The sequence below is a fragment of the Microtus oregoni genome, unplaced genomic scaffold (assembly GCF_018167655.1).
Source record: "Microtus oregoni isolate MIOR12 unplaced genomic scaffold, Mior012 000027F_ref0000203, whole genome shotgun sequence".
Classification (NCBI taxonomy): Eukaryota; Metazoa; Chordata; class Mammalia; order Rodentia; family Cricetidae; genus Microtus; species Microtus oregoni.
In genome coordinates, this window is record NW_024543086.1 from 18,702,468 (window position 1) to 18,715,262 (window position 12,795).

At 57.5% G+C, this 12,795-nt stretch overlaps 2 protein-coding genes across 8 annotated transcripts in view; one reads left to right on the forward strand and one right to left on the reverse strand.

Annotated features, from left to right (window-relative positions):
• Positions 1-8,799, forward strand: part of Cacna1h (calcium voltage-gated channel subunit alpha1 H) — a 58,934-nt gene extending 50,135 nt beyond the window's left edge. For 2 of the 7 annotated variants that reach the window (XM_041675813.1, XM_041675819.1), the window contains 11 exons: positions 203-220; positions 1,386-1,537; positions 2,064-2,173; positions 2,332-2,465; positions 2,698-2,768; positions 3,851-3,929; positions 4,847-4,968; positions 5,058-5,303; positions 5,384-5,567; positions 5,716-5,876; positions 6,586-8,799. In XM_041675813.1, the coding sequence (XP_041531747.1) occupies positions 203-220; positions 1,386-1,537; positions 2,064-2,173; positions 2,332-2,465; positions 2,698-2,768; positions 3,851-3,929; positions 4,847-4,968; positions 5,058-5,303; positions 5,384-5,567; positions 5,716-5,876; positions 6,586-7,635 (2,327 nt within the window). In that variant the 3' untranslated portion in view covers positions 7,636-8,799. The remainder of the gene's footprint in view (positions 1-202; positions 221-1,385; positions 1,538-2,063; positions 2,174-2,331; positions 2,466-2,697; positions 2,769-3,850; positions 3,930-4,846; positions 4,969-5,057; positions 5,304-5,383; positions 5,568-5,715; positions 5,877-6,585) is intronic. The other 5 variants (XM_041675817.1, XM_041675818.1, XM_041675814.1 and 2 more) reach the window with 5 other exon arrangements.
• On the reverse strand, positions 8,458-12,232 carry Tpsg1 (tryptase gamma 1). The gene is made up of 6 exons (XM_041676585.1): positions 12,185-12,232; positions 11,557-11,583; positions 10,181-10,376; positions 9,336-9,601; positions 8,874-9,019; positions 8,458-8,775 (listed from the first exon to the last, which is right to left on the reverse strand). The coding sequence occupies exons 1-6, from the start codon at positions 12,228-12,230 to the stop codon at positions 8,458-8,460; spliced, it is 999 nt and encodes a 332-aa protein (XP_041532519.1). The 5' UTR covers positions 12,231-12,232.
• Positions 12,233-12,795: the final 563 nt, after the last annotated feature.

Consider the following 12,795-nt stretch of genomic DNA (forward strand, 5'->3'; position numbering starts at 1 on the left):
GGGGCCAACTGGAGTGAGCAGCTGGGGTGCCTGCCATGACAGGATGCAGGATACCCCATGAGGGCTCAGGAGGTAGATGGGACCCTCCCAAACCCCTCATGAACTGGAGAGACAGAACAGTGGGCCCTAGCTTGGGAGCAAGGAGGGCTTCCCCACACAGTGTCCCCACCACAACCACTCAGACATGTCCTTGTTTTTCCAGGCACTTTCCCCAACCCAGGTACCTGCCCTGCTCTGCATGCTCAGCCTGCTGCTACTGCTGCTGTTGGCTGCTGCTGCAGTGGGAAAGATGGGTGTCTTAGGCCTCCAGGGGCCACCTCAGGGTGGGGCACAAGTGCCAGGGTGCTGCCAGAGGGTGGGAGGAAGGTCAATGACTTGCCCATCAGTGTCCATGTTGCTGCCCCTGCCCTTGCTTGGCTCTCCTCATGGCTAGCATGTACAAAGTCTGTTGTGCCCAGGGCACAAGGTCCATCCTTGTTCCCCAGGACTCGTGGCTGCCCCCTGGTGTCTCAGCTGGCTGTCTGCCTCCCTGGCTGCTTGCACGAGCTGAGCTGGCTAATGTCTGCATGTTGGGCTGAGGAGCATGTGGGTCCAGGGTGGGATGGTCGCCCATCAGACCCTGCTCTTTCGGGCCTTGGCCTTCAGTCCCTGAGTGTGTGGTTCTAGGCCGAGTGGGTTCTGGGGTGCAGAGTGGCTAAAACCCTCACCAGTGGGACTCTTAACTACACCGGGGTCCCCAAAGAGGACTGCTGCAGGCACAGCATCTAGTGTAGATAAACCTGGGGGGATGCATGTGGGGTGTGGTCCTGACTTCAGCCTCGGGCTCTCTGGGATGCACATCCCAGGCCACAGGTGGGCACTAGTGGCCCCTTGGAGGCCGGGAGGAGCTAAGCCTGAAGGCCAGGGATGACTTCTGTGTCATCTCTGTCCAAGTGGGGCCTGCAGAGCCCAGGCAGGGAGATGACTGCCTTACCAGCGAAATGTCTAAACCTCAGTGTCAGCGTGTGGTTGATGAAGAGGGCAGTCCCTTTAGCCTGCTCCCCAGACTAGGCCACTGAAGAGTGGGGTCTGGGAAGGCACTTAGAAAGGGAGGCCGGGACGGCTCATCCCTCTTGGACACTGTTGGGGGTCCCAGTCCTGCTCCTTGGGTACCGTGGACTCACAGGAACCTCTTGACCAGAACAGGCCTTTCTGGAAAGAATCTTCCCTCTTCCTGCCTGGGACTAATCCAGAGGCCACCCAGCCAGGCTGAGGCCCTGCCTGAGCTATGTCCACACACTTAGCATTCCGAAATGAGGATGGGGCCTTGGTATGCCAAAGTGGGACGGGATTGCCAGGCAGTCCTGTAGCATCCGGGTTGCTCAGGAGTTTGCCCTTTTCCACAGAGGCCCAGCGCCGGCCCTACTACGCGGACTACTCACATACGCGCCGCTCCATTCACTCACTGTGCACCAGCCACTACCTGGACCTCTTCATCACCTTCATCATCTGCCTCAACGTCATTACCATGTCCATGGAGCACTACAACCAGCCCAAGGTGGCGAGAGGCCTGGGTTGAACTGGGAAGAGGGCCCCCAGCGGGGGGGTGGGGGTGGGGACGGACACAGAGCTTGTGTTCCGATACAAGACTAGGGGCTGAAGCTCACCAGGGCCCTGCCTGCAGGCGTGGACACAGTTGTTTGGATACCAAAGCAAGAGGGACTGGCTAGAGACCTCAAGCCTGAGGGCCGTTGTCCTTTTCCTCACCCTCTGTGTATTTGCTGAAGGGTTTCCCTCTGTCCACCCTTTCCACAGGGGTGCCTCAGGGAGTACCTCAGGGTTCTCTGTAGCAGAGCCTTCTGGTGGGAATGCACTTGGCCTGTGGGAAATGCCATCTGTCCGTCAGGGCTGAGGGCAGAATATCCTGGTTCCTCCCTTTCCTAAAGTCTTCAGCCTGCTCACAGGGTCATTGGGGGATGCCCTCAGGCCTGCCACGGGTGTCATGGTGTTGCACTCGGGGAGCAAGGAGATGGGGGGCAGCTAGGAGCCGCGGGGCACCTCAGCCAGCTCTCCTCTGTCCCTAGTCTCTGGATGAGGCCCTCAAGTACTGCAACTACGTCTTTACCATTGTCTTCGTCTTTGAGGCTGCACTGAAGCTGGTGGCCTTTGGGTTCCGGAGGTTCTTCAAGGACAGGTGTGTGGCCTTGGAGACAGGGCAGGTCGGGGCCTCAGGTGGCCTGGGACAGGCTGCAGGTGGTAGGGAGAAGGCTCTTTTCCCTTCTGGGTGAGCTTTGGCTGAGCTGCAGCTACTCCAAGCCATGGCCACACTAAGCTTCACCCATGGCTGGCCAGGTGGAACCAGCTGGACTTGGCCATAGTCCTCCTGTCCATCATGGGCATTGCGCTGGAGGAAATTGAGATGAATGCTGCCCTGCCCATCAACCCCACCATCATCCGCATCATGCGCGTGCTTCGCATCGCCCGTGGTAGGTGGCCTCTGTGTGCCCTGTCCAGGGTCTGCTTAGGCTGTCTGTCAGTAGGAGGCCCCAGACCCAGCCAGATGGGCTACAGACAGGCTCCATCTTTAGCTAATGCCTGGGACATCTGCAGCCAGAGGGAAACCCTGGTCTGTAGATAGAAAGTGAAGGGGACTGGTGTCCAGGGTCCCCTGGGCTGTTGGGTCGGCGTTGCCCTCTTGACATTCAGCTCCTGCCCTAGTGCTGAAGCTACTGAAGATGGCCACAGGCATGCGTGCCCTGCTGGATACTGTGGTTCAAGCTCTGCCTCAGGTAGGTTGGAGTCCAGCACCCCTGAAGGCCATCACAAGCCTTCAGGGGACAGGCTTCAGGGAGGGCACGGCACATGTCCCTTGCTTGCTTGCTCTGTCCTGAGGCCAGGGTCATGCCCGAATGCTTGGCTCGACTGATCTGGAGAGGAGGTTGGAGATGGCATCCTACCTTGGCCTCAGGCTTTAGGCAAGAGCACTAGTGACTGGTGCCCGCCCAGCTGGTGCACATGGGAGGTAAGGGGCTGCAGCAAGACCAGCAGGGTCTGAGGTGAGCTTGCCAGTGGACAGAGGACTCCAGTGGTAGCTTTTGAGCCAATTCTGACCAGAATCCTAATTTCTGCACCTTCTGGCCTGCCCCAATCCTTCCTCTCCCCGGAATACAGACTGCATCTGCACTGTTCAGCTTGGCTGTACCAAGCAGGAACACACTAGAAGATTTGCACACGTACTCCACAGCCCAGCCTGCTGCCTGGCCACCCCTGCCCTGTGCCCATCCTCCAGTTCAGCATATTCCTATCTACCCAGCTCCATGCCCCCTCTCCAGCCCTCTGTACTGTCTGCCTCCATCTTGCCTGATATGTGCTGGCCTTAGCAGTGTTTTAAGCCTCATCCAAGTGGCTTTCCACCATGTTTACTGTCCATGGGGCAAGTGATGGAGGCCTGGGTAATGCCTTGAATAGGGACTGGAGTGGATGCTGGAGTATGTAGGCGCTGGCCCGGCAGACCTCACAGGTGGTTGTATGAGATCCCTCCTGGTGCTCCTGCCCACTGAGCACCAACCCAGTGTGGGGACTCTGAGGTGGCCTCCCCATGTGGTAGACATGAGACCCCTCTAGGCCTTGAGGGCTAGGCAGAGGGTAGAGGAGCTCCCAGGAGCAATTGGGAACCGTGGAGGAGCAGAGGCTAGCTTACAGAGGCATGCCAAGCCGGGACGGAGGATGGATGATGCTCTAGGCCCAGGAAGGCCACAGAGCCTAAGTGGAACTGGAGCTGGGCCCTCTCCCCAGGGCTGGGAGCAGTGGGGCAGAGCAGAACGGGCCAGCATGGGGCTGACACTGTTCCACTTCTCTCTCGTTCGTGTAGGTAGGGAACCTTGGTCTTCTTTTCATGCTCCTGTTTTTTATCTATGCTGCCCTGGGAGTGGAGCTGTTTGGGAGGCTAGGTGAGTGTGGCCACTCTGGGCCTCTCCCAGAATGTGATGCTGGTCCCCGGGAAGGTGGCTCTTGCGTCTGCCCCACCCCCACCTCCACGGGTTTACAGGGTTCAGGGTACCAGCCTAGACCAAGTAGTCTGTAAGCCTTCTGGTGTATTCTCAGACCGCCTGACCCCCTGTTCACCTTCACCTTGTCAGCCCAGTGCTTAAAGCAGGTGCACATACTCACACCTGTGCGCACAGACATGCCCACTCAGAAGCACACTCGAGCCAGCCAAGCAGGGTCACATGAACGTGTACCCTGGAGGACATGCACACACTAGCACATACCCACGCCTCACCCTGAACATTGTCCCCAGGAGAGGTTGCCAGCAATGTGTCTTCTGTCTTATTACCTAAGAGAAGTCTAAGACTATTCTGTCTGGGTTAGGGCACGTTGGGAACTCCTCAGCCCTTCCACCAGCTATGGGGATCTTCTGGGGCCTTTGCTTGACCCAGTTGGACAGAGGCCATGCAGGTTGTCACAGAATGTCTGCCCACCCAGAGAGCTGCGTCCAGGCATGGCTCCCACTCTGTCATCGCACACATTCCCATCAAATGTGTACAAGTCATTTCTTCCCCGCCTCCAAGTCTCCCAAGACAGGTCTGGCGGCCAGGCTTGGCAGCCAGGCCTCATTGCGCCCCAGGGAGCCCCATTGCTTAGTGTATGCCAGCCGTGAGCAGAGAGGCCAGGCCTAAGGCTTCAGGGTTCTTAGGAGCTCAGATAGTGCTGTCTGCTGAGGACAGGTCCATGCAGAACAGAGGCCTGGGCTCCAGGTTCCTACCACACACGCCCCAGACAGCCCCACATGGGGTACAGTCTGCTGACCTTGTCCCAGTCCCTAAAGGCGGGGGTGCGCTGAGTGGGCCGGGACTTTTCCTTTCAGAGTGCAGCGAGGACAATCCCTGTGAGGGCCTGAGCAGGCACGCTACCTTCACCAACTTCGGCATGGCCTTCCTCACACTGTTCCGCGTGTCCACTGGGGACAACTGGAATGGGATCATGAAGGTAATTGTGGGGCTGCACCCCTTCCCCTCTTCCTGGCTCTGACAGGGAAGACAGCTGTGACTCTGCCCCCCCCCCCACGCGCCCACCAGGACACTCTGCGTGAATGTGCCCGTGAGGACAAGCACTGCCTCAGCTACCTGCCTGCGCTCTCGCCTGTCTACTTCGTCACCTTCGTGCTGGTTGCCCAGTTCGTGTTGGTCAATGTGGTGGTGGCTGTGCTCATGAAACACCTGGAGGAGAGCAACAAAGAGGCCCGCGAGGATGCTGAGATGGATGCTGAGATTGAGCTGGAGATGGCTCAGGGGTCTGCAGCCCAGCCCCCGTCTGTAGCACAGGTGAAGCTTCTTAGGGGCCCGGGAGGGTCCCAGGGTTTCTGGGGTGCTGCTGAGCTGACAAGCAGCTTTCTGCACCACAGGAAAGCCCGGGGACCCAGCCAGACTCTCCAAACCTCCTGGTGGTGCGCAAAGTGTCTGTGTCCAGGATGCTCTCCCTGCCCAATGACAGCTACATGTTCCGGCCTGTGGCTCCCGCCATCGTCCCACACCCTCACCCGCTGCAGGAAGTGGAGATGGAGACCTACGCTGGTAGTGTCCCTTTGGGTATGGACTCTGGCAGGGCAGCAGGGAAACGGGACAGGGTGGGGAAGTTGGGCAGGTGGGAAATTGGACAGCATGTCGGGGAGGACTGGAGGACAGGAGGGGGGGCCAGGTCTTCAGACCACACAGTTCAGATGCATCCCTACCCCAGGCCCAGTCACCTCTGCTCACTCACCGCCCCTGGAGCCCCGTGCCTCCTTCCAGGTCCCATCAGCTGCATCCTCCCCAGCCAGGGCCAGCGATCCCCTTCGTGCCCTTTCACCCCGAGGTACACCCCGCTCTCTGAGCCTCTCACGGATCCTCTGCAGACAGGTAAGGGAAACTTTCATCCCACAGGCCTTTGGGGCTCCCCAGGGTTCCTTTTCCCCATTCAGAGTGTTAGCGAGGCTGAGACCCAAGAGAACGAGTGCCACATACATGTATTTTTGGACTTGGAGTTTTCCATCTCTGCAGAGTGGGTCTCGAGTCCTCCACCAAGTGACTCAGTATAATCCAGCTATGGTAGCAGAGCCCCTCACGGGACTCAAGTCCCTTTCTTATGCAGAAGCCTCGGTCCCCCACAGTGGTTAATATGCCTCTATCACCCAGCCTGGTCCATTGGTCTATAGCTTCTTCCTGTCCTTCTCCTCAGTTCTACCTGGCCCAAGAGCTCTTGGGAATTTCCTGTTCCTGGGATACGAGTTGGACTGTAGGTATATGGGGCTCAAGAGTGAGGACGCGACCTGGGCCCTTTTAAAGTTCTCCAGGCCCCGGAAGACTGTCTAAGGAGCTCAGATGCCCAGGCAGAGTTCTTCTCCGTGTACCCACAGTATAGCAGATTTATCCTCTGAAGTCTCATAGGTCAGTGGGTGAGGCCAGCATCAGGGATGTTCACATCAATAGCTCCCAGGCCCATCCAAGAGGGTGAGAGCCACCCTGGAGTATTACCAACTTGACCTTCTCAGGGCCCAGTGGGGAAAAAGGTGCCTGATTGCTGGGTGCTTGACAGAGCCTTTAACTTGGCCATCCCATGTCATTTCAGGAGGCCATACACACCGAGTCCCTGGAAGGTCAGGTTGATGATGCTGGAGAAGAGAACATCCCAGACCACACAGAGCCTGCCGAAAATACCTCCACGAGGCAGGTGCCTCTGGGCTCCCTGCGGTCCCCTCCCTGCTCCCCACGACCTGCCAGTGTCCGTACTCGCAAGCACACTTTCGGGCAGCGCTGCATCTCCAGCCGCCCTCCCACCTTGGGAGGCGATGAGGTGGAAGCAGCGGACCCAGCGGACGAGGAGGTCAGCCACATCACCAGCTCAGCCCACCCCTGGTCGGCCACAGAGCCCCACAGCCCGGATGCCTCCCCAACAGCCTCCCCTGCTGCCAAAGGTGCAGTGGGCAGTGGGCGGGACCCACGCAGGTTCTGCAGTGTAGACGCTCAGAGCTTCCTGGACAAACCAGGTAGGGCAGATGTCCAGCGGTGGCCCTCTGTGGAACTGGATAGTGGAGACAGCCACCTGGAGTCCGGGGAGGGGAGGAGCCGGGCCTCAGAGCTCGAACCAGCTCTTGGTGCACGAAGGAAGAAGAAGATGAGCCCTCCCTGCATCTCCATCGAACCCCCCGCTGAGGATGAGGGCTCCTCCCGGCCTCCTGCAGCCGAAGGTGGCAACACCACCTTGAGGCGCCGAACCCCATCCTGCGAGGCTGCCCTCCACAGGGACTGCCCCGAGTTCACAGAGGGCCCAGGCGCTGGAGGGGATGCTGTAGCCAAGGGTGAGCGCTGGGGCCAGGCCTCCTGCCGGGCAGAGCACCTGACCGTCCCCAACTTTGCCTTCGAGCCTCTGGACAAGGGGGGACCTGGTGGAGACTCTTTCTTGGACAGTGACCAAAGCATGACGACAGAACCCAGAGTTTCTTTGTCGGGGGCTATAGTGCCTCTTGTTCACCATGAAACTGAACCTTCTGTGCCCTCTGGCGACCCTCCAGAGAAGGGACAAGGACTGTACCTCACTGTGCCCCAGGCCCCCTTGAAGAAACCAGGGTCTCCCCCAGCCACCCCTGCCCCAGATGACAGTGGAGATGAGCCTGTGTAGATTGGACTGCGTGTATACAGGGTTTTGGTGTTCAGGTTGGTGGCTCCCTGCAGGGTGGTAGCCCCAGTCAGGGCCATGAGTGGACCCTGGCTCAGGCCCCACTGAGGCAGAGGGACCCGGAGATACCATCCCAGGAGAGGCAGCAGACATTCAGTCTCTGCACCATGACACAGGAGCAGCCTCGGGCCCCACGAGCCTCCCTCGTGGTGATTCAGGTTTGGGTTTTCCTGAGTTTTAACCACCACCATCTGAAGTCGTTACCAGGACCAGGTCATCAGTCTCGGGAGGAGAGGCTCTGTCCTGGGAAGGGCCAGAAACTCCTCATGGGCAGGAGGGCACCGCAGCTCCATCCACGTGACACAGATTCCCATAGGGAACACATGCTTGAGCCCCTCGTGCCCCGGTGGGCAGACATTTGGTCCCGCGGCCACCACATCCAGTTATCACCTCCGTTCACGGTCTCATTCTTGTCCATCACTCAGCGCTCTTCCTCTCACATGACCCCTCCATCCTCTTAGATCTAGAAACTTGTCAGTGGCCCTGGGAAGGGCAACATCACCGAGGAGCAATGGGCCGTGCAATAAGACGCCACAGTTCCGAATGGGCGGGGCTTCCCGTTCCATCCCAGGCCTTGGGCCTTGACATTTATTTGCCATCCATTTGCTTTGAGTCACCTGTTTCACACATTCAGGTTAACGTTGCAATAATCAGATGCAGAAAAACTTGGCTTCCTAAGTCAAAGATAAGGGGCGGGAAGGGGCAAGGCAAAGCTGAATAAACACTAACTTATTTAAGAGATGTGTTTGGGTTGTGACACCTCAGTCAGAGGTCTGAAGTTGGGTGGGAGGTGGAGCCTAGGCAGGATCTCCCCAGCCAGTACTTGACCATCAGGACTCCAGAGACCAACAGCAGGAGGAGGCTGGGAAAGAAGAGGCCAGCCAGGGGTGGAATCCAGGAAAACCCTTGTATTCCTGGACCACCCGATTCTGGGATGTGGTGGTGGATCCAGTTCACATAGGCAGTAACTCGAGCGTAGACACCAGGCCGGTCAGGGCGGCCACAGCCCTCACCCCAGCTGACCACGCCAGCCTGCTGCCAGGTCCCAGCCACCTGGCAGACTAGTGGCCCTCCAGAATCATCCTGCAGGAGAGGTCAGAATGAGGATTGGATGCCAAGGATTTGGGGACCCTCACTATGCTTCAGGCTATGCCATCCCTCCATGTTCCCAGCTAGCTCACCTGGCAAGCATCCCCAGGCCCCCAGGCACATAGCATGTCTGGCTGGATGATGGTGCCATTGGGGTTGCTGTAGGCCTGGCTGCAAGTCTCTACATCCACCACGGAGACTTCTGCCTCCTGCAGGTTGTATGGGGGCTTCAGGGGCTCTGAGAGAAAGGAAGGTTCAGGAGTAGCCTGAATAACCAGCCCTACACTGCCGGGAGTGAGCAAGTGGCAGGCACACCCTCATACAGTCAACCTCCCACCTTGCTGGCCTCTGCCTCCCTCCCCCCACTCACACACACACCCATCTGTGGATCAGATGTTGATGTTGGTGGAGACCTGTATGTGTTTGACTTTCAGGAGGAACAGGTGTGGCCACTAGGAGCAAGTGGTAGCACCCGTGGCTCCTGCTTCCCTCCAGGTAGCCCTTGCCTTCCCTTATTCCCCAAGAGAAAGGGTTTCAGAAAGGGCTCTCCTCACCTCCCTCCCGTGTGTAGCCCCAGCCTGTCACCCAGCACCGCATCCCCGGGTAGAAGTCAGCTGAGGCCTCTGGGAGGCACACAGGCTGGACCCAACTGGAGAGGGCCACAGGGGTGCCCAGCTGCACCAGGGCAATGTCTCCACTGGACCCTGGTGGCCCCGGGGGGGCAGAGTACAGGATGATCTGCTTTACAGTGGAGAAATGGGGCGACAGGGTGATCTTCAGCTCTCCCAAGTGCACCTGGTAATCGGATGCGTTCACAGACCTGGGAGGCAGGGAGAGATGTAAGTGTCCCCCTAGAACAATGACTGAGCTACCCACCACCCACCTCTGCCAATACCCAGTGTCCCACTTGTCCTCGACTCTAGGCACAGAAACATCTACTGTGTACACGGGTCATGAACCTGGCAGTGCCTCACACTCCAGGGCCCAAGGATGGCAGCCTGTGCTCCTGCCACCTCTGGCTGGAAGGTGTCCAGCATTCTGGGGGCCCCACTGTTCTAAAACAGGGAAAGGCAGTCCTGGAGAATGCAAGAAAAATAGAAGGGCTTCAGGCTGACTAGATTTAGGATACCTCCCAAATACAAGCTGGCTAGGTGGCTAGGCTCACTCTTAAGCCCAGTGAAGGTTAAGTGTTCTTTGCCATGTACTGGCAGATGTGGGAGAGGGGACCCCACCCTCACTGGGCCTGCACACTGCCACTTTAAGTGGGTGGCACCTTAATGTGGTTTTCTTTATTGAAGAGGAAATCTTGGACTTGGGTGTCAATCATAGGCTAAGCAAGGACCTATTTGCTATCACTGCCCCATAAGCCCAGGTGGTCAGGCCTCATGGGGTCACTCACCCAGAGAAGCAGTGGGCTGCTGTGAGTACCCATTCTGGGCTGAGCAGGGACCCTCCACACACATGCACCTTCTGCAGACGGAGGCTAGCCTGCCATGGCCATGTGCCAGCTGAGGCAGCATGGCCTCCCACGATTCGACTTCCTGCATGCGAAACCTGAGGCTGGCCACACCCTGATCCGGAGGAGGCACTGTTGGCTAGGGAGTCCCAGAGACTGGCGTTCTGCCCAATGCCTTTCCTCTGGGGCCCTCCATGATTCCCACTCCTTAGCATTTTGGGGAACCCCGATGTCTCTGATTCCCCCTTGCTGGTCCCCCCAGCACAGAAGCATTGTGGATGCAGGAAATAACAATGCACTAGAACAGTGGTCCCCCCAACCTTCCTAATACTGCAACCCTTTATAACAGTTTCTCATGTTGTGGTGACCCAACCATAAAATTATTTTCATTACTGCTTCATAGCTGTGATTTTGCTGTTATGAATCCTAATGTGAATATGTTATATGAAGATGGTCTTAGGCCACTCCTGTGAAAGGGTTGTTTCACACACACACACACACACACACACCAAGGAATCACAACACACAGGTTCAAAACCGTTTCCTAGAAACAGTAAGTTGGTGTCTGAACACCACCCTGTAGGACATAGCACGCTCCTTGGAAGGATGGTTGGGTGGGGCTGGGGTAAGCAGCTGACTGCTTGGAGTTATGGGAGTAAGAAAGGGCTAAGAGTGACGGGGCAAGGGAGGGGAGGGAGTGATGGGGCGAGGGAGGGGTTCCCTCCCTGGTGAGAAGGGATTTCCTGTTAGAGTGACATTTGGAACTCAGTAGATGTAATGTCACAAAACACTGGGAATATGTTAAATGCCACCAAACGCTACACTGTATCATGGCTAAATTGATGTAAATTTCATCTTAGTTTTTTCTTTTAACGAAAAGTAGAGGAGATCCCACCAGGGAGAGGTTCACTCTTAATCTGCACAACAGAGTGAAATCGGAAATTGGGTCCATGCTGATAGAAAAAAATGAAAGCAGACTACATCCCTGACCCCAGAACACCAGGTAAATCCTAAAGAACACTAACAAGAGGCCTTGAGTCTCCTTCCCAAGAGCAACATCAGCAGAAGAAGGGTAGGCTGTGAGGGCCAGCAGCTGGTGCAGGAGATTCAAAGTCGCTCTAGAAGATACAAAGTAGCCAGAGCAGAGGTGCAGCTTCCCAGGTGAAGCTAGCCTGTGCTCTATCGGCCAGGGTACCAGGGATGCTTGTGACAAGTCCATGGCCTCCCTAGGCCAGGCCACCCCTCCCCCACAGACTGTCCCTCTTGGGCCTGCCTGCCAGGACTGACCTCTGATCCTGAAACATCTGCTGGGGACATACCTGACTGCAGAGCCTCATGAGGGATACCTGAAGAAGGGAGACGGGAGGATTAGGGGAGCTGCCCATGAGAGTGACTCCGGTCCCCTGAACCTAAGCATTGTCCCCGACAGTGTCCCAAGGTGGTCCTAAGGTGAATGTTCCTGCCCTGAGCAGCTAAGATAGATGGGGCCAAGCCAGGTAGATGTGGCCTGGCCAGCTGCCATCCCAATCCCGGGTAGAGCGGGACCAGCCATGGGCCATAAACAACAGCTGAGGAGACCCTGAGTACTGTCCCAGCCTTCACCCCTCACAACCTCTAGGTCCTCCTGAGGAGGATCTTACCGGGGTCTGGGCCTATTGGTGTCCGCCACACCCACACCCCAAGCCTCTGTCCCCAGCAATGATGGCCAAGCTACCCAGCTGAGGGGTCCAGGCAGAGCAGAGGCCCACCATGAAGAACGTGACTTTTGCCCACCTAAACTCAGATTCCAAGGTCCCCAGCTCCCTCCTCCCAACTCTCTCAGAGCTCCAGGGAATTTTGGGAAATGAGGGGAAATCAGGGGGAGGTCCAGAGAGAAAGCAGACACACTCCTACTCCAGAGCAGGGTATAAACACAATGCCACACAGGTCCCAAGTCAGCTCACTCACCAGGAACAGCCAGAAGCAGTAGGAAGCCACGGGGCCCCAGAGCCATGGTGTCTGCCCACAACAGAGACCACCCTCCCCTGCTCAACCCAGGGCCTGCCTGTACTGGGTGGGGCACAACCGGCCTCACACCTGCTGTAGGGCTGGAGGGAGGAGGATACAGGCTCCCCACCTGATCCTGTTATATACCACAGGGAGGGGCTACCACCCCGTTTGTCTCACATGAAGGCTACACCCAGCCTCGGCAGCAAGGGACAAGTTCAAGAACACAGAAAATAACAGCAACAGAATGGGGCCCAGCTGTCCTCACCACAGCCTGAGCTTCTCTTCCCCAGCATGGAGAGGAGGCAATGCAGCCTTGGTTCCTGCAGGGCCTGCTTCTCCCATTCTCTGGCTTTTTAACCTCCAAGGCTCCTCAGAGAGGCTCAGTCCTCTATGATGACACATCCACCTCCTGTGTCCCTGTTCTCATGTCCAGCCCTGAGCCCTAACTCTGCCCCAGATAAATAGTCAGACCCTGTGCTTCTGCTCTGTCGGGAGCTATGGTCAGCTGACCAGGGTGTGGCCAGAGTCAGGAACTTCTCCCAGCTCCAAATCACAAGCCAGGGTTGGAG